Below are 27813 nucleotides of genomic sequence, written 5' to 3' on the forward strand. Positions count from 1 at the left end.
GGACTGCATGTATCAAAGCTGGTCCTATACCTATGTGACACAATATAAGTCCTATACCTATGTGACACAATATAAGAAAGACCGAATAGTATCCTTCAACTTGAACTTCATCTACTAGAGCTGTCCATAAAGAGTGACAACATGCATAGGTAAATGAGTCTCGTACAACATCTGAAGCTTCACCCAAATCTTTGGAGTAGTCCTGCAGGAGGTGATTGCTAGAATGACTTCTTTAGAGATACATCGAAAAAGAGTAAAATAAGTATGAGCATCATCATTATCCTGTGTAAGCACAACTTCTTCATAGTTATCCTTGTCAAAATCAACTCGAAGAGCATTAGGACGCTCACAAGCTCCAAACATAACATACCATAACTGCTTCTGCACAAGCCAATCTTTCATAACATCACTCCATGTAAGATAATCATGGCCATGTAATTTGTCATCAATGGAACAAAAGGAGGAGCCATCTGAAGATAGAAATAGAAGAATAGGAAAGAAGAGGAGGAGAGAGAGAATACAACCAACCAACAGCACAAAATGCACTACAAAGTTCACAACGCAATGGATGCATACGGATCACAAAAATCTCAATGCTAAAATCAGAAAAATCTGCATAAATAATAGCCGAAAATATGTCACCCAGCACTGAATGCAGTATAGGCAGGAGCTGTACGGCAAAACACAAATTAGGCAAGCATTAAATATAGTGAATAAGTAAAAACATCAGCCAAAAATGGAAATGCAACCAACTGGAGCATAAATGCAGCCTGCAAACAAGGCGATTGAAAGAAGACAACTATCAGTAGACTGGAAGGAAGGGGCAGCAGTCAATAAATGATCAGCAGAAGCAATTTGCAGACCTGTGATCAGTAGAAAGCAGCACGCAAAGAAATCCTGAGCTCTAATACCATATCAGAAGTGGATGCAACAATGAAGCATAAACAGATGCTGAAATAAATTGCTGAACGCAAGGAACATAGAGGAACACTACAAAGAAGAGAACTCAAAAGAATGCTTGGGAAATGGAATCCATATACCAAACATGAGAATGACACGTACAATGGTGATGTAGGCACTAGGTCCAACTCCCTCTCTCCAACACAACATATGGTGATGATATGACTAACTGAGGAGGGAGACCAATATATAAGGACAAAAATAATACCAAAATAGCAACAAGTCAGCCAGCAATAAATGCCCAAATACACATCATAATGACCTCAGAAAAATACCTAAAATGCCTAGCTATGCCCAGCATAACATAGACTCACACATGAGCTATCCAAACTACTAACACAACAATCACCCACTCCTATCTATATTGACAGCCAGAGAGCCATGGCAATTGCAAGGAATCTAGTATTCATGCTCGCACTAAGGACATTGAGGTGTATTATTATTATGTTAGAGAGAGGCTCCATGCACGAGAGATAGACTTGGTTTATGTCCCTACACAGGATAACTTGGTTTATGTCCTTGCACAAGACAACTTGGTAGATGTGTTTACAAAATCTCTCTCTAGAGAAAAGTTTGAGTCCTTTCGCAAGGCTTTAGGCTTACTACCATTTGAGGATTAATCTATTGATCCCCTGTATACATTCACATCATTCAATCGAGAGGGGTTTGTTACAACTTACACTTTTCATATTACTCCATAGCTTTGGTATGAATGCTTTCTTATCCACAAGCACTTTTTACACATCTGTTAGTGGGTGTGCTACTTTAGTACCTTAGGGATTGTTGTACTTTTATTAATCATTCTCACATAGCGGATGTGACCTTCCAACAACTCTCTTTTCTCTTGCTATTCACTTGTTCATGTAGGGACCAATTAAGCACAGTAGATCGAGGCAGACAGTCGTTACGCGCAATGAGAGACAAAGAGAGTGCGAGAGAGCAGAGTAGAGAGTGAACACGTTTTCAGATACAATGACAAGTGTGTACCTTTAGGTTTTTAGATAGATATATATGTGTAAGTATAAGTGCTAAAGATGTGTTCACACTTGAGCACATTTAAAAGGCACCAGGCCTTTAATCCCAACAATCTCCCACCTAAAGGCAATGTGCCTTAAGAGGAGAAAAGAATCAGCTAAGTCTAGGGTATGTACAAAGCTGAAATACATATATCTATCCAACTCCCATCATATGTCGCCAATGAGCAAAACGCTCTGCCTGCTGGAAGACCCTTCGTGAGAAGGTTTGCAGGATTATCATCTGTATGCACTTTGACAAGCTCAATGCTTTTGCTGTCAAGTACATCTCTAATGAAGTGGTACTTCGCCTATATGTACTTTGTCTTTGCATGAAAGACAGGATTCCGTGGTAGCATGATAGCACTCTGACTATCACAATGGAGAACAGATAACACTCTAATGCCAAGCTCTCCCACCAGACGTGAAAGCCATATAGGTTCCTTGCATGCTTCAATGGTAGCCACATAATCTGCCTCTGTAGTAGACAATGCAACACACTTTTGTAGCCTGGAGATCCAAGAGACTGCTCCTCCTATGAAAGTAGACACATACCCAGAAGTGGACTTCCTGCAGTCCGCATGACCAGCATAGTCTGCATCTGTAAAGCCAACAACAGATGCCTTCTACTTTCCAAAGCAGATGCACAACTCCTTTGTGCCTTTGAGGTATCTCATAATACCTTTCACTGCATCCCAATGCTTCTTGCCAGGGGTTGCCATGTATCTGCTAACCACTCCCACAGCAAAGGCAATGTTAGGACGTGTAGCAACCATAGCATACATCAAACTCCCAACAGCTGAAGCATATGGTATCTTGGCCATTTCAACCTTCTCATCATCGGATGTAGGGCTGTCCTATGCACTAAGTTTCACATATGGAGGCAATGAAACCCCAATTGTTTTTGTCGCCCACGCCTGCGCTCTGATACTAGTTTGTAGGGATTGATTAAGCACGGAGATCGAGGTAGACAGTCGTTACGCGCAGTGAGAGACAGAGAGAGTGAGAGAGAGCAGAGTAGAGAGTGAGCACGTTTTCAAGTAAAATGACGAGTGTGTACCTTTAGGTTTTTAGGTAGATATATATGTGTAAGTACAAGTGCTAAGGGTGTGTTCACACCCGAGCACATTTAAAAGGCACGAGGCCTTTATTCCCAACAGTACACTCTAAGTGTGTGTGAGTATATGTGTACTAATGAACCCTAACCTAAGATTCAAGGTCCATTTTGATGGTCACTATTGTATGCAGTATGATGAGTCTTTATCATTGTATATTGAATTGTACCAAATCACCAATTATCTAAGAGAGTAGATCAGTCAAGTCATGAGTGAGTCTAAGCATTCAATGGGCAACTCATTTGTTATTATCTTATTCCATGTATTTTAGGTGTCAATTTTATAAGGCCACTTGGAAGGGCCCAAACTTTCTATAAATAAGTATGCTCCCCTCCATTCAGTGAAAGATCTCGTTTTTGTAGGTTTCAAGTGTTTTCAGCTTGCTGCCCACACCCCTTTCGCGTAGAACATCGTAGTCTCAGCTGTCCCTTGCTGTCATCTACAGTTTGGCGCCTGTTTCCAGCCTTCCACCCGCAGTTTGTAGTTGTTTACAGCAGAGTGACTGTTACTGATCACTCTCCAGCTGCCGCTGCTATATTTTCTCTCTCCTCCCTGCTGCTGCTGCTGTTTTTCTCTCTCCTCAGCCTATCACAACAAATTTTCTATCTCCACCGCCTGAGTTTGCTGTTTTCTCTCTCCTGCAGCCCGCGTTTTTTAGTCTTTCTCTCTCCTCACCTATGTTTTTAGTCTCTCTCTCCTGCACTATCGTGTGCATCAGATCTAGCCTTCCTTTGCTGTGTTTTCTGGTGTTCGACATCTGGAGGCTGCATCCATTCGAAGTACAACACACTCTCCAGCTCATTTTTATGTTAGTTCATGGTTGAGTCTGTGCATGTGATTCGGTGGGCTAGGGCACCACAATATTATCTTGATTATTTAGGCATTTTTCCTGGAATTTTATCATGGTAATTTTAGCATTTATTGCTAGCCAACCTAACATGATTTATGGCATTATTTGGCCTATTTATTCAGGCTTCTCCTGTCAAAATGACTAAGTGACCAGAGAAACAATAGGGTTTGCAGGGGAAAACACAAAGCGTGTACAGCAAACACTGAGAGGGAAAAGAAACACAAAAGATGATGAAAGATGAATTATGCTAATGAAGTGAATCTGATACAAGGGTGTCGTAGCACAAAGGAAACCCTGGAGTGCAGGAAGACTGCCCAAGAAGCCTCTGAGTCTACAAACACAAGATGAGGAGGTGTCGCCTGGAGCAGAGAGACTGCTGTCGAAGGGTGAGGAGCCGCTGAATCTGCAAATGCAGGGATAAAGAGTGGTACCTACTAGCAGGGAGACAGCTGATGAAGCCTTTGTCTGCAAACGCAAGCCTAAAGAGCTGACGCCAACTGCTGGGAGTGATGCTAGGTGGTGTAGGAGCAGTCAGGAACCAAAACGCAAGGTAATGGAGCCGCCAAGATGAGGAGAAGCTGATGCCAAGCTGCCAAATCAGCAAACGTAGGATGTGGAGTGCTGCCAACAGCTGGATGATGATCGCCAGGTGAAGAGGAGCAAAAACTCCAGCTATCTGATGACGCCAACAAGTGGAGAGATGACGCCAAGCTGTGGGAGTGACACATGGAAGAGAGGAGCTAACGCCAAGAGTGTGATGGCTGACACTAGGTGAAGAGAGCACCAAACGCAGGGAGGATGGGCTCAAACAGCTTCAAAGATGGTGGAGGCTAGTGCCTAATGGTAGGAGATGAAGGTGATGGAAGGAGAGTGTTAAAAGACTGATGGAGAGAGTAGGAGTGACGGACTGAAGGATCAGCCGTGAGGAATGAATGAGAGAGTGGCCTATAAATAGGCACAGGCAATCTAGGGTGGCGCCCCTTTTTGGGGCTGCAAACCCTAAACGCAAAACACAGAAACGCCAAAATGCAAACTGCAGGTGAAGGGTAAAGGGTTTCTCAACATCTCCTCCACGTTCATCATTATGATCATTCATCACCTGGCTGGTTTTGGTGGAGGGAGAGGAGCATGTGCCAGTGCCTTCACAGCCAGTGACTCACATTGGTTCTGTATTGCCTCATATCTTGGTATATGGATTCTATTTCCCAATTATCTCTTTGTTTTTGAGTTCTTTGTGCAATCTTCTCTTCTTTTGCAGTGTCTCTCTCTCTCTTTCCTTTCTCTCTTGTGTACAACAGTCTATTACAGCAGTTTTCCGCACACTTCCATCACTGCATCCACTTCTAACATGATATCAGAGTGCAGAATCATTGTTCCTGCTCTTGTTTTAAATTGTTTCAAGTCTGAGGTTTGACTTATTGTCTTCTAATTGGACCCCTTCTGATTGTTGTGACTTATTCACAGCCTGGGCGACCATCTTCTGATCATTTTCGGCCTGTTTTCTCAACATATTGTAGATTGCCATTTTCGTTTTCAGGTTTTTGGGTCTGTTTCAAGGCTGAGGACCTATTACTGACCCTTCCAAATCTGTGTTTTGGTGTCTATTGCCTACGTTTCACTGATCTGCACTTGAGTTTTGGCTGTTTGCTCTTATGCAAGGTTGGGCAACAGTATTTTCAGGCTGTTTCTTGTTTATTTTGGTTTGTTTTCTCACTGTGGTACACTGCTCAACTTTAGAGAGGGTTCATGTGCATCCAGTTGTCATGTTCTCATCACTACACTCTAGTTACTCTGATCTTTTGTTTATGGGCTTTCTTTACTACTTGGAACTCGTGCAATCCTTGTGAGTCTGTATTTTTGGCATATTTTTCTCCCTAAAGATCTCATCTTTCTTCATCTTCTCTGTATCTCCCTCATCATGGCTCCTCCGACATCTCCTCTTAATGGTCAACATGAAAATATTCTTTACTCATCTACAAGTGTTATGTTGGAGACATGCTATGTTCAGCTTCAAGTTTCTGTGAGAATGCTATCACTTGGTGCTTCAAACGTTTCCATTTCAGAGAGGGGTGCCATCCGGCACAAGAAGAAGTCTCAATGCTATTATTGTGGCACGAAGGGACACCTCCGAGAGGACTACAAGACATTAGCAGCTTTACGATAGGAGAAAGTGCGAACAATGACGATGGATGACGACGCTCCCGGTGAGTCTTCCTCTTCTCCCCAGGTCCCATCTCTGGGCCCCAGCGATGTCTGCAAGGGTCTACCTTCCAAGCTGCTAGTACAGGTGATGGGATCATCCCTCACAACTCTCCAATGCCAAAGAGGGAGTGTGAGGGTGGTGAGATTGGGGTAGGTGAACCTCATCTATATACGTATATAGGTGCACATATTCTAGAGCAAGGTTTCCCTGACGCACCAACAAAAATCTAGCAGGTTCAAATCCTGGAGTTGGGATTGACATTCAAGTTCATGATGAGTTGTTTATTTGACTGCAGAGCAGGATTGGCTCCTAGTCTGAGCTCAAAATGAGGGGACACTTTGGCAGTTTGGCCAAAGGAGAGAAATCCATGGTCACATATGTCCAGAGGCATTATTGACAAGATGGTCTTGTATGCTACTACGAGACATTGTTGAGAGATATTGAGAGTTGGTATGCAATCTCTATTTTCAGAAGCTAATACGATCGACTTCGACATCAAGTTATCTCCGAGGCACCTTGGTGGTGGCTTGCGTACCCATTGCTTAGATATCCATGGTTCTACTCTAGTGGTCCTTGTTGTATGTACTATGATGGGAGATTATCATTGCATATTGTATTGTATCAAATCACCCATGATCTGAGAGAGGATGTTAGCAAATATGTCAATTCATGGCTCAGTCTATGCATGTGATTCAATGGGCTAGGGCACCAAATATTATCTTGCTTATTTAGGCATTTTTCTTGGCATTTTATGATGGTCATTTTAGCATTTATTGCTGGCCGACTTAGCATGATTTATGGCATTATTTTTACCTATTTATTCACGCTTCTCCTCCACATTCATCATTATGATCATTCATCACCTGATTGGTTTTGGTGGAGGGAGAGGAGCATGTGCTAGTGCCTTCACAACCAGTGACTCACATTGGTTCTATATTGTCTCATATCTTAGTATATGGAATCCATTTTCCGAGTATCTCTTTGTTTCTAAATTCCTCATGCAATGTTCTTTTCTTTTGCAATGTTTCTTTTTCCTCCTCTCTTGTGTACAACAATCTATTACAGCGGTTTCCCATTCGCTTCCATCATTGCATCCACTTTTGACAAATATTGGCCTCAAATACTAGATGTTATTTTAAGGATTTGACAAGCTGAAGTGTTCGTTCATATTAGTGATTGAAGACTCTACAATTGATTGGAGACCCCTTAGATCAACATAAACTTGAACCTTCGGTATCCCACTAATCCTAGGCCTATATACTTTCCTAGATCCTTCCTCATAAGCATTTCAATTACTTCCACATGTTTACCTACATCCTTAGGTTAAAATTTATTACAGCTTTACCTTGTTTCAGTTGGATCCATCGACTTCAATCCGAGCTCAATCAAGCTCAACAAAGTGCAAATATAGAGCATTGCATGATATTCAAGAAAGAGGTGGTGCTCCTACTTTCTTGCTACAAATATGCTCACGAGCCTAAAGGCTACTTGGAGATCTTTCAAATTCTATATAGACACTTCTATAATCAGCTTTACTAAACAATAGTTATGCTTGACTATTTACCAGTACAAAGAGTAACATTTTAATCATTGCAAATTTGTATAGTTATGATTGGTTGTATACTAGTGTAGTAACTACCACCTTGGAAAAATATACATTGTCAATACATGGAGTAATAGCAATGTGCTTAGTTACTTGGAAACATGTATGGATAATTGTACATTGACAATATATAGAGTAATAGCAATGTGCTTGGTTACTTGGAAACATATATAAAAAATTGTACATTGATAATCCATGCAACAACAATAGTATGTTTGGCCACCAAGAAACATATTTTGGTCATTTCGTATGCTATGATGCATCTTAACTACATCCAATTGGAGTTGCTTTCAATACTTCAATAGGGGAGTATGTCAACAAAATGAGAAGAAAACTTAATGAGTTAATTTATCTTTACAAATATTTTTAATTTAAAATAACTTTAATTCTCATGCTCCTAGCTCTTGGCATGGTGACCATGGCACCGACAATGAAGAATTTGACATTGGACATGCAGTGGAAAAATATACAATCTATGTGATACAAAAGTAAGACAAAAGTAATAAGACGCAATGTAAAAATTTCATTACATTGACAATTTGCAATTGAAAGTTTCATCCAATAAGTTGTTTACTTACGATACTTAAGTTATAAAGCAAGCCTTGAGTTTAAGTTTGGTCCAATGACCAACTCTCTTATGATTAATGACCAAGTTGTTAATTAGCCTTGAATCAAGAACAAGATCTAATTAAGAAGCAAGTAATTACTCATTTAGAAACTTGACCTTGCATATTTCGAATCTCCTTTTTTTCATTTGAGCAACCCAAGATTTGAAAATTTGCACCTTAGAATTGAGTAACATTGAAGGTTTCACCTAGTAATAAGCAACTCAATGTACTTAAGTTATAAAGCAGACCCTGAGCTTAAGTTTGGTCCAATGAAAACCTCACTTACGATTAATGGCCAAGTCATTAATCAAACTTTAATAAAAAACATAGATTTGATTAAGCAGCAACCGATTACTCGTTTACCACTTAACCTTGGCTATTTAGAGCCTCCTTCTCTCTCATTTGAGCAAGCCAAGTTTGGAGTCAACCATTTTTCTCTTCTTTGCTGCAGAAATGTAGATTTCAACCATGGAATCTAATAGCATGAATGGAGTATGGTGGATAACAACCAACCTTCTCCTCTTGATATAAAGAATCCACTGGACAACTTTTAAACTCCATTTACAAAACTATATACTGTTGTTTTTAATCTAAATATCAAAAAAACAAGTTATTACAGCATTATGGACTGACATCCATCTTTTCTCCTTAAGATCTCAAGCCTATTGTACTCTAGATAACTTTGTAGCAAAGAAAATCTTATAGTTTCATCACAAGAAATCCCTCTATTTGTGAGAGGAATAGTATAGGATTTCTGCTTAACAAATGTTCCGCAAAATTGGGCTCAAATACTAGCTATCATTATTAAAATTTGGCAAGCTAAATTTTTCATTCGTATTTTTGAACACTTTACAACTGGTTGAAGGCCAACATTAAAGGTGAAAATGTCATTGTATACTCCTAGATCAATTGTGTCACGCGAAATCATTAAAATAAAACCATTTATAACCAACTTCGAGTATACTTCAATAATCAAATGAAATACCAAAACTAGTGCCAAGCTTTGGAGCCAACAAGTGTCATCTTGGTGTAGGAGCTCTCTAGCTAAAGTTGTATGGAATTTTCTTGCTGAATTTATAGTTATGTTGAATTAAGTGCTTGCTAAAATTCGGTGTATTGCCCCTTTGGACATCCAAAAGCCATTTTCAAGTGACTTGGCAGATTAGAATCATATGTTACAGCTTTACCTCAATGCATTTCAACTTGAGTGGCCTTATATTAGGCTTCTTCATGTTTGACAAAGCAAGAGGTCTAAAGTATTACCTGATACTAAAGGGGGAGATAGCATTTTCACTCCTCTAGTGATGAACAGCTAACTTATATAGTGGATCTTGGATATACTTAGTCTACATCCAAGTATTGTTTGCTAACAATATTTCTACCAAGAGGTCAATGTTCAACTACTAGTCACAATGGTTGCTACACAAATGATATAGTTTTTCCCATGGCATTGAGATTATACATTTGCATCGGTTATCAGTGCTTTTTTGCTGATGTGATTGGATAGGCATTGTGTTTGCTCTATTTATGTTTTGGTTTGCCTAATGGATGCATTCCATATGATTCTAACAATAGTTATGATTTATGTGTGTGAATATAAGTTGGATTTGTTGGCTGGAAATTTCAGCATATGCATTTGATATACACTTGATTAAGCAATAGTTGTAGATATTGTTCAACTATGATTCCACATACTTTGCCAATAGTATTCATATGATCTTGCTGCATTGTAATGCAATCGAGGATGATTACAAGAATTTAAGGGGAAGGTCTATCGAGGGGACATGAATTTTCAATTCAGTCCTTTAGCATAATTAAGTTAAGCCCATGTGAGGTACACATGTGAAGTGCAAGTTATTTCGGACATAGTAATAATCTAAAAACCTAGTTGAGTTGTGGGGAACACTGGCAAAAGTTGTAAAAAGTTATGTTGAATACGTGCTAGAGCGTGCCTGGAGACATCTTGCCTCTAGGCATTAAATGAGCCCTTAGAAATGACTTGTGGTATCATTGGGGTGAGAAAATTAAACATTTAACGCTTAGACTAAGGTCAATAAAAGTTAAAAAGACTTTCAAGTTCAAAGGGCTTAGAACATTAAATTGTAGATCTGTAGTGACAATATTTCAAGGGGCACCAGTTTTGGGGCCAGTCAACCTTTAGTTGTCCAAGATTTTTGCGGTAAAGTTTAATTTCAGATTTGTGAATTCATTTGCTTGCTGTAATGTGTGTTAAATCAGGTTATCTATCACCCTCTCCACGAAGGAAGACTGGTTTCACACCACATATGCAAGGCATCCAAGTATAGATGCAATCATGAAGGCACTTGAGTCTTTCCTCTGTTGGCCAGCTTTGAGATGTCAGGTTGATGCCTTTGTGCATACATGCATTGTATGTCAGAAGGTTAAGTACAACCGACAAGGAGCACCAATTTCCTACATCCATTACCTATTTGAGGTAAACTGCAAAATAGGATAATTATGGATTTTATCTTTGATCTTTCCACAATTCCTACTTGGAATGATGGGATTTGGACCAGCATATGCAAGTTTAGGAAGCATGCCCATTTATTCAAGTAAGGAAAGAGATAAAAGCACATCATATGGCAAAGTTGTTTATGTATGACATCTTCAAGTATCATGGTATTCCATAGTCTATCATCATTGAAAAAGGTCCAAGCATGGCAAGTTTGTTTGGAAGAGGGATTTTTGAGAATATTAATAGTTCTTTTAAGTCCTCATCTTTGTTTTATCTACAGAAAATGGACAGTCGAAAGAGGCAAACTCTACTATTTTAGAACTTCTGAAGTGTTGTCTTTGAGCTTAAGACTACATGGGAGCAATTCCCTCCAATGATAGAGTTTACTTGTCACATCATCATTCATAGTTCCACTGGCAAGGCTCCATTTGAGATAGTTGAGGGTAATAAGAAGATTCCACCTATTTTGTACACAAAAAATCAACTCTTTGATGCATATAAGTACATTGAGAGTATGAAGAGTCAAAGAAAGGTTCCACCTATTTTGTATACAAAAAATCAACTCTTTGATGCCTATAAGCATATTGAGAGTATGAATGAAGAGTCTAAGAAAGGAAAGCAAGCACACGCGTACATGTGTGCGCACACGCATGCACGTGTGCTCACATGCTTACATGTGCATGTGGGTGCATATCAATCTCAGGCTGAAATTGAATACATGGTCCACCTAATTAACTCCTATGTCCTTACTGTACACAAATGCAAGGCAATTTGAACTTCTGTTTTCTCTAATATGTATTGACTAGTAACCTACAGCAGAAAAGCTGCACCTACATGAAAGACACTTAACATAATTTCAAGCATATAACCAGCACAATGTACAAACTCATGGAAGCCACCTGCACCTGACATCAAAAATTTCTTACCTTAAGCTCTCCACTCTCCTTCAGTTTGTCAGCATGCAGAGTAACACTTTGCAAGAAAAGCATGTGCTTTATAGTTTTCTCCAACAACGCATCAATGCTACACTGCAATTACTGATGAATCAGCAGGTTTCGGACACAAAATCTAAAATGACATTTTCCCATAAACTCATTCTAGTAATACATATAAAATGATCAATTTTAAACTAACCTTAGAACTATTTGGTACAATCTCTCGTAACTCTTTGACACGATCCTGAATCTGTTGTCTATCCTTTGGGCGTGGCCTGTTGCTTTCACCAGGTCTTGCTCTCTTCTTACTTACTTTCCCAACTTCCTCTAGCTTCTTTAGTTGGGAATGGCGACTGTTATCTGACTTCAAACTATGCCCATCACTCCAGCTACTCATCACTATCTTTGAAGATGAGTCACTTGACATGCAAAAGTTCAACTGTCCTTGCGAATCGTTCAGCTGAGTTGTAGGGTAAACATCTTTCTTCTTTTTGTCATTGGGGCCAGCATCTGCATTGCTTTGCAGAAAAGCAGCACTGCATCCTACACTTCCAGATTCTGTATTTGCTGTTGCAGTAGGCGTACACATGCCACTGGTTACTCCAGAAAAAGTACTTCTACAAGAGAAACTGTCATCTGCTCCTGTTGATACAGAGAGGTGATTGCTGGAGGCATTGCGTACTATGGCATCTAACAAAAATTCTGGTTTGCTGTCTGAAACCTCATCCCCAAATATACTGGTACTAAGATTGTCATTCATGAAAGTAGGGTCTACACCCCATTTCTGGAACAATCCAGATGTGACAGATTTCGGCATACTGTGGATACTTCGTGGTGTGCTGTCATCTATTGCACACAAGTTTTGATCCTTCCCAGGAAAAGATAATGGCTCTGATATCTTGTCATGTGACCTTCGAAAGGCAGGGCCCAAAGCTTCTGATAGCTCATCTCCAATGGCAAAGGAGTAATCACTGATGGCATTTTCATCCTTTGCATTAGACACCAAAAACTTTTCAAAATCATCCACAGCATAAACAGCAGCGTCCTTGGTGCCAAGGGGCCCTATGTTCTGTTCTTGATCACTAAACACAGCTTGAGGCATACAACCAGAACTAATCACACCCTTGCTATTGTCCCAATCATCTTGGTTAGGGACCCTGCATGAAGAGTACTGCATTTGAGGCATCTTAGTAGAAGCAATCCCAGCCTGGGCAGCTTCATTGAAGCCTCCACGATTCCTCATCCCTTTATTATCTGCCAGTGGGTCACATAAGGCACTCTCTTTGCCAAATTTAAGAACACTGGTATAGACAGAGGCTTGAGTTTGAGCCAAATGGTGATGTTTAGGCATATTGGTAACATCTGCACCAGACTCAAGTGATGGGTATACGCTAATAGGCACATCTGCTTTCAATTGCTGATGAGTACCCCCATCATAAAACACTGGAACACCCTGATCTTTTATGGTGTTGAGCACATGATCATGTGAAAGTGTTGCTTTGCTGATGGCACACTGTGGAAGGTTCAGTGTGCTACCACTTATTTGTGAACCCTTTCCTGGCATCAAATCTGTGCAAGGTGGCTGGGTACTCAGTATTGCAGAATTACTTCTCATTTCATCTGCTTCTATTTTGGGGATGAAAACATTTCCTCTTTGATCATAAGATGATATGAACTTTTGATTGAAAATTGATGGCCCATCAAACTGCAAGACCATAGAGCATGGCTGTGAGGCTTGAGAGCTTGAATGTGCACTCGCTCCTTGAGCACGTCTATCAAACATATGCCCCAGTTTGGGTTGAAGAGGCACTGCTCCAGCAGTTTCACTTGCTTCGCTTATAGACTTCAAATTTGTCCTGTTTAACAATCCGGAAACTGATTCAGGCCTTCCTTGGTAAGTGCTTTCATCTGCCTTTGGTTCAGTAATGGTATGCACAGGTTGACTCTGCCGCAGAATATTTTGCCTTTTCTCTGCCGCAGATACATGCAAAGAATGCCTCGACAATGCACTTGATAATGCTCTCTCTGCTTGACCCTCCACTGTAGTGCCTGGCAGAGTTTGGAGGGTTCCAAATATTGACTTGATTTGATCAACTAGCTCTAAGTCTTCCGCCACCTATAAGAAGCAACAAACAGCAGCTTAGAAGCATAGAGAATTGAATAACGACATTCTACAAAATGCATAATTGAGACTGGTCAGCAAAGCAACTATATTTGTGACAAGTAACAATGTCTTAAAATCTCAGTCGAGAAATCCTAATGGGTGTAAGGATAGAAGGAGAGTAATGGTAAAAATCTTCTACAAGTATGGTCTATTGAGTCACCAAAAATTAAGAACAGCATTCAGACCAAATTATCATGCATTAAGTCCTATTTTACTTCAACAATTTCATTTGAGAAGGCTTTTTATTTAGCAGTAGGACAAATGCCCAAAAAACCCCTATATAAGGGCATGTTGTAAGCATCCATCCTCATCCCCAATCATTGGATCACTGCACTATCACCTTTACCTTCGGATCAGCCTTCCCTCTGCAGTCAGTTGCTGCCACCCTGCTGCTGCACCCATCCATCCTCATCCCCAATCATTTGATCACTGCATTATCACCTTTACCTTCAGATCAGCCCTCCCTCTGCAGTCAGTTGCTGCACCCTTTCGCCATCATCCAGGTGTCACCAGCCTCTCCAGGTGCCACCCAGCTGCCACAGGAGCTCCCACTGCAGTTGCCCGCCGCAGATTGTGCCACGCAGCCTGTGGAGGTCTCCTATAGTCTGTGCATTCTGCTTCAGTACTCGTCTTCTTCATCCAGCTGCTGGCATCCACCACTGGTGGACTTTCGAGCTGCTGCATTTCCATCATCAGCATACATATTCATCATCTAGGTTAGCTATCTCCCTTCCTTGGAGGCTGTGTTTCTTGATCCCAGGCTGCTGTCCAGAATCCACATGTGACATCATCTACTGCACAGTCACCTAGTCACACTCCAAGAGGCCTGACTCTACCCTGCCCGCCCTATTCTGCCTACCCAAATCACTGCCCAAACCTGGCGACTGCCGGAAACTGCTGCCTGACCTGCTCTTGTACAATGCAATGCTGCACAAACTGCCCTATACATGCCTATGCCCATTCTAGAGGTAACCAAATCTCTAGCACCCCCTCTCAAATCCTGGACACAGCATAAGGCTGAGGGATTGGGAATGCTAACAAAGAACAGCCTGAGGAAGTGCTTTGGCGAACAAACATGTCAGATTTTCCTCTATATAATACTCCATATCAATGCTCCCATCCAAGATTTTCTCACGAAAAAAGTGATACTGCATCTCCATGTGCTTCGTCCTAGCATGAAATATGGGATTCTATGCAAGGCTATGCAACTGTCATTGTCACATAGAAGTGTAGAAACCCTTGTTTGAGAACAGCCAAGCTCCTCCAACAATCTCCAAAGCCACAAGGTCTCACAAGTGGTAGAAGTTAGAACAAGCTGCTCGTTACTCAACCTTTGTAGATGAAAGAGCAGCTATAGGCTGCTTCTTAGTGCTCCAAGAAATAGCACATGTACCTAGAAGAAAGCAATAGCCTGCCATCGATCATCTATGATGATCAACATCACCAGCCCAATCTGAGTCTATGCAACCTCATAACACCAAGGCCGAACCACGTATAACTACAAGATAAAATAGACCTAGATTGGGAATCCCCCTTAGGAACCTCAGTATCCATAAGGCAGCCCACAAATGAACCTGTTTAGGCTCACTCATAAACCTGCAAGCAAAGCTTAGCAAACCAACTACAAAGCACAAATCAATCCTAATATTCAAAAGACAAATCAATAACCCAATCAACTGTCTATAGCAGGAAGCATCTACTGCAAGTGATCTATATGAGTTGTAACCTTCCAATTCAAATCCATGGGAGTAGCAATGAACTGACACTCCAACATCTCAAATGTGGCCAAGAGCTCCTACACATACCACTACTGGGAGAGAAAAATCCCCCTCTCAATCTGCCATATCTCATGACCTAAGAAGAAATGAAGAAGCTTCATATATGTCATCTCAAACATTGAATGGAGTGCTTCCTTAGTCTACTTGCCCATCTAGGTATGGTCACCTATTAGAATGATATCATCTGCATAAAGCACAAGCATTGTCATCCAGTTAATATGTGGACATATAAAATTGGATTGAAGGTAGATCTCCAATACCCCAATTATCTCAAAGGAATGAGTCTATCTTCTCATTTCAAGCACAAGGAGCCTGTTTGAGGCCATAGAGGGCCTTCTTTAACTTGTATACCTTACCATCTGAGATAGAAAATCCAAGATGTTACTCTACATAGATCTGCTTGTTTCAGTCACTATCCAAGTACACAAACTTGGCACTCGCTAGTAAACCAGCCATCTCATATGGCTAGCAAAAGCAAGTATTGTCATAACGATGGTCATATGAGCTATGAGGGCAAAAGTATCATGGAAGTCAACACTTGGCCGCTGTGCAAACCCTTTGATAACCAATCGGCCTTGTGCTTGTGGAGTGTGCCATCACTAAGATACTTGGTCTTCAAGACCTACTTGACTCCAATCACCTTCCGATAAGCAAGAGAAGGACAAGGTACCAAGTGTCATTCCTCTCAATGGACTCCAACTCTTGCTCCATGGCCTTCTACCATCACATTGTAAGGCCTCCTTTGCCAATATCAGCGCCCTATTGTGCATTACATGGGTCATCAAACCATAGTAAGTGCAAATAAGCTCGATGGACTATGCCTAGTTCCTCCAAGATCGCCACGCGCCATCCTATGGCTTGTTGTTGGGTATTTCACTTACGTCTCACTTACGCCTACGCTCACATAGGAGTGTCGGTGATCAGTAGGACACTAGGGCACTTTTTATTCTCAGTACGAGAGGTTTTTTTCCCCAGACCTATTGTCTTATTTCGTATGTGCTTATATCACACACTTATGGACACTTTTCGTGTTCGGGTGTGAACACCCCCTACAACCCTAAGGTTTAACGGTCATACCTTGTACTTTTAGTCTACACTCTTTCAGTCTATTGCATTGCGTGTCGTGCTTCACTCTAGTCTCTCACACTGTCCACTGCACACTAAGCTGAGCTTTGATCCTCTCTCAATCTCACATTTGGTACCAGAGCATTGGCTTTGTTCAGCTCAGGTTCACCTCTGCTCCCAGCACCTGCCGAGTGCCTCCCAGTGATGCTTGTTCTGCAGTCTCCCAGCCAGCACCAATCAGAAAAGAAGCCCGTCAGCCAGTTCGTCCTGCACCCACCAGGCCACTGCTCACATTGCCTGCTCAGATAGCCTGCACCAGACAGCCCGCCACTAGTCTCGTTGCGATGCCCAGTGCCACCCTGTCCAACACCCGCTAGCGACTTCGCGTAGCAGCCCGCCACCTCGTCTAGGAGCACCGCCCATCGTCCGTGACTCCTGCCCTGCGCCGTTTCGACCCTGCATGTACAGCCCGTCTACTTGCCCACCACTGCCGCCTGCGCCCGCAGCACTACCTAAAGCACCACCTGTTCACCTTGTGCCCACCCATCAGGGTTCAGAACCTCATCAACAGCATTGCCTGCGCCTGGACTTGCGCCACCCGTCCCCGCCTGCGACTGATCAACCTGTGACGTCCCTGCACCACGCCTATGCAGTACCGTCAGAGCTGCCAAAACCTGTCACCTGCCCCCCCATCACTCCTCAGCAGCGCTTGACCACGTTAGCTGCACACGAGGCCATTAAAGCATGTCTCTGCATTGGCACCTATCTCTGCATTGACTGCCCCCAGCTCGACATTTTTAAGGTTTTCTTTTTAATTTACCATTTTTCTCCAGATTCATCTCTAGAAGAGGGGCCTTTTGCCCAACAGATACAGCGGTCTGGATACGTGTCAAAGACACAGTTGATGCAAATTTCTGGGCAAATTTATCAGAAATTTTGGAGCTTTTGATTTTTTTTAAAGGACATTGACACATGTATTGCAATCTCAGTCAATGGTAGATTGTTTTGGAAAATTTTGAAAAAAGAAATTTTGGGGATTTTGCTCATGCAGTGTTGTTGAACAATGTCTGCACCTTGGACTGCGTGCATTACAGATAGTTTTGACAAAGTGCACCTGAGTGTACTAATTGCAACAAGTTATTTGCTGTAATTTTTGAAATTTTTAAGATTTCCAATTTAGGCCTGCTTGGACATTGCTCTTTTGCTTCTTTTGGTAATTGATTATCATGGCAAATCAAGGAGAAGATGCCTTTAACTATGTATCCAAGGAGGACAGATTGGATGGTAACAACTACTCACTTTGGTCCTTCATGATGAAGAATGTGCTTGTGGAGAAAAATCTTTGGGATTATGTCAGTGAAGAAAAAGTTAGGCCCGGAGTTATGGCTCCAACTACTCCTCCTCCAAGAGGACATGGACAACGGACACCTCAACATGCTCCACTTCAGCCACTTCCCCAAAGATCAGCAGCTCAAAAAGCATGGGATACACAGGATGCACGAGCTTTGTCACTGATTGCATTGGTAGTTCAGTGGTCCATCATCCCCACATCCATTCAGCAGCTTCTTCATGAGAAGCTCGACTAACTTTAGAACAGATGTTTGCACGTAAGAATGAGACTCGCATCTCTTTCTTAAAGAAAGAGCTAAAGACATTGAAAATGGATGAGGGTGACTCTATTTAGGATCACTTGAACAAAATTCAGGACTTGCATGAGTAACATATGAATGTTGATGAATACTATTCAGATACACAAATGATATCTACTACATTGAACTCATCATCTCCTTCATACTTGGCTTTTCGTACGGCCTTAAACCTCACTATGAGGATTGCCACACAACCAATCACTTTTCTTCAATTAGTCTATTTGCTTCTAGAAGAGGAGCAAACAAGAAGAAATAGTGGTGTGGATGTCATAGCCTCTAACCAGGCTTTTATGGCTAGACAAAAGGACAAAGGCAGCCAAGTAAAGAATACTCCGCAAAGCTCTGGGACTTCTGGCACTTCACAGGCAAGTAAAAAACAAGGGGACATGCAAGCCAAAAAGAGCAAATGCCATTATTGCGAGAAGCCAAGCCACTACATCACTGAGTGCAGAAAGCGCATCGCCAAGGAGAAGAAAAAGTCAAGAATGTCTGTTTTTTATGCTTCTTCCATTGCTACTGAATCCGCGTCCTTTGTTGCAAACACGGACTATGGACTATTGCTTTTACACATGCAGTTATGACACTTCTGGGGCTGATTGAGCATTTAGCTCTACTAAGGATGCAAGCACTTGGTTTTTTGACATTGGTGCTTCTAGACATATTACATCTCACAGAGATTTATTTGCTTCTGTTGGTGCAGCTCCACTTTGTGAGAAGAAGGCAGGACCGAAGCTTAGTTTGGAAATCAGTAGACAAGTGAGAGTGAAGCACGACACCCAATGCAATAGACTGAAAGAGTGTGAGCTGAAAGTACAAGGTACAACCCTTAAACCTTAGGATTGTAGGGGGTGTTCACACCCGAACACGATAAGTGCCTGTAAGTGTGTGCCATAAGCACATACGAAATAATACTATAAATTTGGGGGAAAAAACCTCTCCTATCGAGAGTAAAAAGTGCCCCAGTGTCCTACTAATCACCGACACTCCTATGTGAGCGTAGGCGTAAGTGAAATACCCAACACAATTGGCAAGTCTATCAGTGTGCCAACAATGCATCATACCCTATTAGAGGTATTGGGGAGATTGTCCTCACAGCAATTGATGGCTCTATTCTCCGCCTATAGGATGCTTTCTTTGTGCCAAGCATAAAGAAGGATCTGCTCTCTATTTCTTCTTTGGCACGTTGTGGATTGCAGGTCACATTTGATGATGACAAATGCATGGTGAGAGACAAAGAACACATGACTTTGGTCTTGACTAGCACTTTATGTCATGGGTTATATGAGTTGGATCCTCTTTCAGTTGATTAGTCACCGTACTTGGCATCCACTCTTACTCCTATGATATAGGCAGAGTTATGGTAAGCTCGGATGGGGCATGTGAACTTTGGTAGCTTGATGCTCTTACAGCGTACACATGCAGAGGCGAAGCGGAAGCAGATAGAGAAAGAGAGCTGAGAGCTGAGGAGTGTTTGACATTAATGGAGTGAGAGTGAGTTGTCGGATGGGTGTGTACCAGTGTGGTAGACACAAAGAGTAAAAGAATGTATTTATACTTAGGGTACGGCACACTTATACCCGTTAGGGTGGGTTCACATGTGTGAAGTAATATATACATGAAAGAGCGCGTAAAGGGCCTTTACACCCAACAACCTCCCACTTAAAGGTCCTAAGCGAACCTTTAACCAACTCCCACAAGTCTAATGCAATGCTCATGTGGAGCCTTTGCAAGACTTTCAGTGAGAACATCTCCAGGGTTATCTTGTGATTTGATCTTAGTCAGGGTGACTAGACCATCATCCAAAACCTGTTTCATAAAATGATACCGAACATCAATATGTTTGGTACGTGCATGAAACATGGCATTCTTAGCCAGGCATACAGCACTCTAGCTATCACATCTAAGTGCAGGTGTTTTGATGGGCAGCCCAAAATCCTTGACCAGACAACCAAGCCAAACTACTTCTTTTGAAGCCTCGGTAGCTGAAATATATTCAGCTTCAGTGATAGAGAGTGCTACTATTTTTTGCAATCTAGAGCACCAAGAAACCGCCCCACCCATCAAGGTAAAGATATACCCACTAGTAGATTTGCGAGTATCCAAGTCACCTGCTATGTCTGCATCACAATACCCCTGCAGATCCAACGTACCCTTGCCGTAGCAAACACATTTTCTTTGTCTGTCCTTAAGGTACCGTAAGATACATTTCATTGCTTCCCAATGTGCTTTGCCAGGATTTGACATGAACCTACTTACAACTCCCACTGCATAAGCAATGTCAGGTCTAGTAGCAACCATAGCATACATGAGGGAACCTCAAGCTGAAGCATAAGGAACACCCTTCATGGTACTGGCTACCTTGTCATCTTGTGGGCAATCTGCCCTGCTCAGCTTAAGATAGGGTGGAAAAGGTACACCAAGAGGCTTAGCATCAGACATAGAAAACGATCAAGTACTTTGCTGATGTACTTTTCTTGTGAGAGAAATAAGAGTTGTTGCTCTCTATCTCATGTGACACGCATGCCCAAAATATGATCAGATGCACCCAAATCTTTCATAGAAAAGGCTGAATTCAGCTGCCTTTTCAGTGCATTAATCTGACTTTTATGCTTACCAGCAATAAGCATATCATCCACATAAAGCACAAGTACAATAAGGCTTCCATCATCAGCCTTCTTAATATATAAGCAGTGATCTGCACTACTGCTTTTAAAACCATGTGAGAGTATGAAGGCATCAAACTTTTTATACCATTGTCTAGGAGCCTGTTTCAAACCATACAAGCTTCTCTTAAGCTTACATACCAAATGCTCCTTTCCAAGTATAACAAAGCCTTCAAGCTATTTCATGTACAACTCTTCTTTCAGATCACCGTGCAAAAATGCAGTTCTAACATCCATCTGATCAAGTTCAAGATCCATAAATGCTACAATGATAAATAACACTTGAAGAGTGGTCATTTTGACACCACGAGAAAACACTTCTTGAAAATCAATGCCCTCCTTTTGTGTATAGCCCTTAGCCACAAGTCTGGCTTTGTATTTGGGTTTGCCATCCACACATTTGATTTTATAGACCCATTTGTTAGGAATGGCTTTTCTATCCTTGGGCAATGTAACCAAATCCCAAGTATCATTCTGATACAATGACTTCATTTCTTCCTGCATAGCTGACTCCCACTTTTTCTTTAACTCACATGATAAGGCCTCTTTATACCTAAGGGACTCACCTTCATCTGTGAGTAAAATGCAGTCCAAAGAAGAATCAAATCTTTCTATAGGTCTTCTGACACGTGTAGACCTTCTTACCCAATGATCTAGGTTATCAGGTAGTGGAGCCACATCCAAGGGAATGTCAATGACCTCATTGTTTGGCTGCTGAACTGCATGTTCAAGTTGCTGTAATACAATTTCAGGATGCTGTAATTCATTTTCAGCATGCTGATTTTGGTGCTCAAACTGATGTTCAACCTCCCCTTGCTGCCCATTTTTATCTAGCTCAATAATAATACGCCGATGGCCATAATCAGTATCAAAAGGAGCTGAATTTTCAGTGGCTGATGGCTGCTCAAGTAACTGATCATGCTGAAATTTAACTTTCTTTTTGTCTGAGTCATTAGATGTGACATTTTTCAGCAGCTTTGGCTCATTGAATATCACATCCCAGCTGCGTAGCACCCTTTTTATGCTTGGAACCCAAACTTAATAGCCCATTTCACCCTCATCTTCATAACCCATGAAGATGCCTCTATGAGATTTCATGTCAAGTTTGGTTTTGCTATCAACCGGCACATGTACGTAGCATTCGCAGCCAAAGACTCTTAAGTGGTCATATGAAGCAGGTTTGGCAAGCCAAACCTCTTCAGGGATGCCACTTTCAAGTGCACGATGTGGAGATCGGTTGCAAATATGCACCGCGGTTTTAAGTGCCTCTCCCCAAAACGATTGTGAGAGATTAGCTGTGGACAGCATGCACTAAATCTTCTCACATAACATACAATTCATTCACTCAACCACACCATTAGAAGATGGATTGTAAGGAGCTGTAAGCTCTCATTTAATCTCATTGTCATCACAAAACTTATTGAATTCTTTAGATACATACTCTCCCCCATTATCTATTCTTATGCATTTTAACTTTAGGCCTTTTTTAGTATTAACCAATGCATAAAACCTTTTAAAAGCATACAATGCCTCACTTTTCTGCTTAAGCAAGTAGACCCATAGCTTCCTAGAATGGTCATTAATAAAAGACACAAAATAACGGAAACCACTATGAGTTTTTATTGGCATGGTGCAAACATCAAAATGGACTAAATCCAGAATACATGCCTTCCTAGAGGCTCCATGAGAGTAGGGACTCTTTACATGTTTACCAAAGACACAATCGCCACAAAAATCAAGCTTTCAACTTTTCACATCAACTCTTTCAAGTGAAGAGAGTGTGTGCAAACCCTTTTGGCTCATATATCCAAGACACTTGTGCCATAACTCCATGTGCAACTGTACTTCAGCAACTGCAACAAACTTTCTAGGAAGTGCCTTGCAGTAGAGATAATACAAAGTCCCCTTTTTACCACCTCTAGTGACTAGCATAGATCCTTTCTATATTTTCCGCATACCACCACCAAAAGTAGTGAAGTAACCTTTGCTGTCTAGCTACCCAACAAAAAGCAAGCTCTTCTTAATGCCAGAAACATACCTAACATCATGAAGTATCAATGCCTGACCATTTTCTAGAGCTAGGTGTATGGTGTCCATTCCTTCAATGTCACATGCATGATTGTTGCCAAGGTAAACTTTTCCAAGATTACCTTCTGCATAAGTAGAAAAACACTCTAGAGATAGAGTTACATGAAAAGAAGCACCGCTCTCAACAATCCACGATTGTGACAAACCATCATGAGCTAACAACAAGGCATCTATCACATTTGTTTTATGATATATATGTCCTCCACTGTCATAGCAAGCGGATCTGAAAATGCAACCAACAAATCAGAATCTTTATCATCTTCTATCTCCTCAATAACAACACTAGATACCACATTTACTTTTTCTATCTCTTTAGGGGTAGAGCTATCATTCTTTTGCCTTTTGCATTAGCCTGCTTCTTACGTTCTTGTTCCTTTTTAAAGTACTTACAATCGGGCTTTTTATGCCCTTTGCGACCACATTGATAGCAAGTTACATGTTGCTGTTTTTCCTTGCTTTTGTTGCGATTTTTGTTTTTATTTGCAGCATTATACATTTTCTCAGTTCTCCCTCTTACATTGTAGGTTGATTTACTGTTTTCCCCACTTGCCCTACAGCTAATCTCTTCATTCAGAATAAAACCACGCACACCATCAAATGTCAAGTTGGGGTTATTGCTCAATGACACAACCAATGCTTCCCATGAATCGAGCAAGGTCATGAGCAAAAAGATAGCCCTCAATTTAGGATCAAAAGCTGGCAAACCTGCATCCTATAACTAACTCAAAATACCAGTGAAAGCATTCAAATGCTCTGAGGCAGGTTTGTACTCATCAAGCTTCAAGTTGACCAACTTCCGCATGAGATGTACCTAATTGACAAGAGTTGTATTCTCATAAGTAGCCTTAAGCTTTTCCCAAACTATATAGGCAGTATCAAGCCCCTTTATATCATCCGAGATATCATCTATGACGGCCAATTTAATGTAAGTAATGACCTTTTTATTCATTTTAGCCCAATCCTCATCTGACAAAGCAATAGGCTTATGTTCTTCTAAAGCATCATCACAATCCTTTAGAAAGAGTATACCTGCATACGATCTTTCCAAAGATCAAAATCATTTTCGTTAAATTTACAAATCTCAAAGAGATTCTTTGTCACGAGGACGTGAAATTTTGAGATGCTTTAATCTTGCTAGTAACATTTGATTAAGTTATTAATCAAATGTGCAAGGTTGTTTAGCACATGTGATGCACATGGAAATTATTTCATGGGAACGGGCCAAGGACCCCTAGGATGCAGTGGGTGTTAAAAACAAAAGTTGTGTTAAGTTATTCCAACTGGATTTTGGTGGTCAGTTGGTACCAAGATGGACCCTAGGACAATTGTTTCGCCATTAAGTGTCAGTGGTGACACTAGGGACTACCATATGCTAGTCTAAGGGTCAACAGAGGTTGGGAATCACTCCAAGTTGCAAATGGCCTAGCCAATTTCATTACAGATGGGCATGTTTAATTTTGGGCAGGGTCAAAAGGGCTGAAATTAATTTTTAAAATTAATTAATTCTGAAATTTTAATTTAATGTCTGAAAATGCATTAGAAAGGCTACCACTTGGCAAAACTTTCCCATGCAACTAGGGAGAAGGCTATTGGAGCGTGGTGGAAGCTGAATGGCAGCCGTTCGGAGCTTGGTAGAGGGAGAGGAGGTGATCAGGTTTGGCTGTGAGAGGTGACGACGACTGTTCGCGCGCCGCGACAGGACAAGGGGGCAGCAGGATTTCTCTTCCGCCTCAAGAGAGGCGGCGGTAGAAGAGGAGGGCTCACCAACCGAGCTGGGCTAGTATTTCCCCCCCCCCCCCCCCCCCCTTTGAAGCTGTTGGTGCCATCAGATTCGTCATTAGAGCTACGAATCAAAAGATACATTTCAGCTGATTTTCTCTCTTTCTACATCATTCTCTCGTCTCCTCTAGTCTATGCTCACACATTCTCAGCAATTCTCAGCCATTGGTAGCAGAGTACAGCCAAATTTGGTGGACAACAGAGAGTTTACTACTGTAAACCCTAAATTACAGCAGTAATTAGGGTTTACCAGCCACCTTGGGACCCGTGCCATCAATCAAAGGCATTGTACATTGAAATCAGCACCGGAAATTCGTGGAATTGTGAGGATTTCAATTGCCAGCCCATCTATTGTGAATTTGGGGCAACATTTGACTAGTTGGGGTTCCATTAGAGCAAGTTCTGGGTGAAAATCAAGGGGCAATTTGCCCGAATGCTTTGCTAATTATTGGAACAGCAAGGGGCTTTTGAATCAGCCAAGGAGATCGTGAAATCTCGACTTGTAATTTATCCATCAGAAATTGAAATTAAAGAAATACCGCAAGGGGCGCCAGTTTTGGGGCCAACAGGGTGTCCACTGTCCAAGTTTATGAAGGTAAAGTGAGCATTTCGGTTTATGTTCATTTGCTGATTGCTCTAATTAAGTGCTTAATCAAGTTAAACCACCGTATCCGAGAAGGAAGGCTGGTTTCATGGTTCCATTGCCGGGATAATCACTCAATCTCTTGATTTGGTGAGCCCGAGGCACCTGATTGCAAGCCAAAGCTTTGTGCTAGTGCTGATTTTTTTGCTCAGCTGAGAAATTACAGCAACATGTCTTCATACAGTGAGATGGAATCAAGCAGTGATGATGCCTCTCAGTATGGACATTCTCATGGGAATGAAGGAAATGCAAGACCTAATCTTGGACAAGGCTCTCATAATGCACAACAAGCTGAAAATGTTGCTGTTGGGCAAAATGCAGGGCCTTCGAGCCGTAATGAGGTAGATGACCAGCAAAGTGAAGAGGAATTTGATAACCAGTTCAAGAATCGGATGAGGACAGCAACAAATCTCTTTGCTGAATTGGCAAAGCATCCTCAGTTCACCCGATTTTTGAATGCTCCAAAGAAGGATAGCAAGGGCAAAAAGAAGAAGTCAACTTCTACACCTTCGGGACAGCAAGGTGCACCGAAGGTAGTGCCAAATCCTTCACTTGAAGCTCCTAAAGAGGCCAATGAAGCTAAACAGTTGGTACCTATGGGGCAAGAAATGCAAATGCAAGACCATTATGGAAGTGCCAATCCAATGGATTTTGGACAGCCGGGCATGCATACTATGATGGGGCAGCCAGGATACTTTGGTGGTAGCACGATTTTTCATGCAATGATTGGCCAAGGGCCGCATACGGGAATGCATGGCACAAATCCCTATGGTATGCAGCAGCCAATGCATGGTGTGCAAGGCCCATTGTTTTCGGGTATGGCTGGAAATGTGCAAAACCCTATGTATGGTAGAATTGGCTTGATGCCTGGGGCACAAAGTGGAATGTTTGGCAATGCATCTGCACCCCCGAATGCTTATGGGACTCAAGGAATGACTGCTGGTCATCCAAATGCTTCATTTGGGCTTAGTCATGATGTAAATACAGCAAATGCACCCTTTTTGCAGCAGCTAGTGTATGACAACTTGACTCCCAAAGGGGAAGCAAAAGACTATGACGAGGGTGGAAAAGCAGTGAAGTTTGAGTCCTTCAGTACTGCACAAGATAGGCTGAAAGCTTTGACCTTCATTTAGCAGTTTGATGCAGCCTATTCATCACGGGAAAACTTCACTGAATCCTCTAAGATTTGAAAGGCAGCCACTTTCTTGAAGGGGAATGCATTACAGTGGTGGTCCATGCTCTTGATGCAAGGTAGAGCACCGTCAACATGGGTACAATTCAAGCAAATGTTTGCATTGAATTGGTTGACTAGTACCTTTGAGGTGGACATCATGACAGCTTCGAACAAGCTTGATGCAAAGGAATGCAAGAATTTAGAGCAATACAATAAGAAGTTTTGGGATGCATTGCTGCCCGTCACTTCTTATCGTGCCATACCCCTTCATGAGTAAGTGGAAAAATATGTATATGGGCTGCCCAAAGGAATCAGGGATTTTAGCATGCAATCCACCGTGTCTAGCATGTCTCAGCTCATAGAGATTGCTGCTACAGCCGATGCTTTGCTGCGTGGAAAGAATTCCGGTTTCCAAGAGAGCGGGGAGAAGCCGAATAAAAAGTTGTTTAGGGCTGAGAAAAGAGGCATATCTGAAAACCAGTCTGAAAGGCCAAAACAGCAAAGAAAGGGCTCGAAAACATTGGCACAACGTAGGGAATTCATGGCTGCAAATAAATGCTTTATTTGTGAACAGGAGGGTCATATTGCAAAGAACTGTCCCAATAGGCAGCAAGCTGCAAAATCAGAAAATCAGGGAGATCCTAAGGGTAAAACGCCCAAAGCATTAGTGGGATTGGTGCCGGATATTGTTAGTGATCAGCCCAATGATGATGCTACTGAGTTGTGCAGAGCATGGGGCAGAATTAGAAATCAGCATGCATTGATCTTCTTTGATAATGGCGCACAAGCCAACTTCATCTCTATTGACATGGCAGCCCGTCTAGGCATCAAAGAGGATGAGATGGGAGCCATGGGAAAAGATGGAATGGCATGTAAGGGTCATGCAGAACCTATCACACCACTCATTGGAAAGCTTCGATTGCACATACAAGGATATGTGGACAGCAAAGAGTTTCACATTGCTCCATTTGAGGGTTGTGATGTGTTGCTTGGTATGCCACGGTGCCACCGTATGCATAAAGTGATTGATTCATATGCAAAAGAGAT

At 41.7% G+C, this 27813-nt stretch overlaps 1 protein-coding gene across 1 annotated transcript in view; it reads right to left on the reverse strand.

The window, feature by feature from the left end:
- The window catches only part of LOC148039756 (transcription factor bHLH155-like), a 62889-nt gene that overhangs the window by 13500 nt on the left and 21576 nt on the right, over positions 1 to 27813 (reverse strand). The window contains exons 6-7 of the mRNA XM_087693644.1: positions 11963 to 13879; positions 11755 to 11856 (exon numbers count right to left, since the gene is read on the reverse strand). Of these exons, the coding sequence (XP_087549770.1) occupies positions 11755 to 11856; positions 11963 to 13879 (2019 nt within the window). The remainder of the gene's footprint in view (positions 1 to 11754; positions 11857 to 11962; positions 13880 to 27813) is intronic.

The sequence above is a fragment of the Lygodium microphyllum genome, chromosome 2 (genome assembly GCF_053477565.2).
Source record: "Lygodium microphyllum isolate KBCC chromosome 2, Lygodium_microphyllum_v1.1.10, whole genome shotgun sequence".
NCBI lineage: Eukaryota > Viridiplantae > Streptophyta > Polypodiopsida > Schizaeales > Lygodiaceae > Lygodium > Lygodium microphyllum.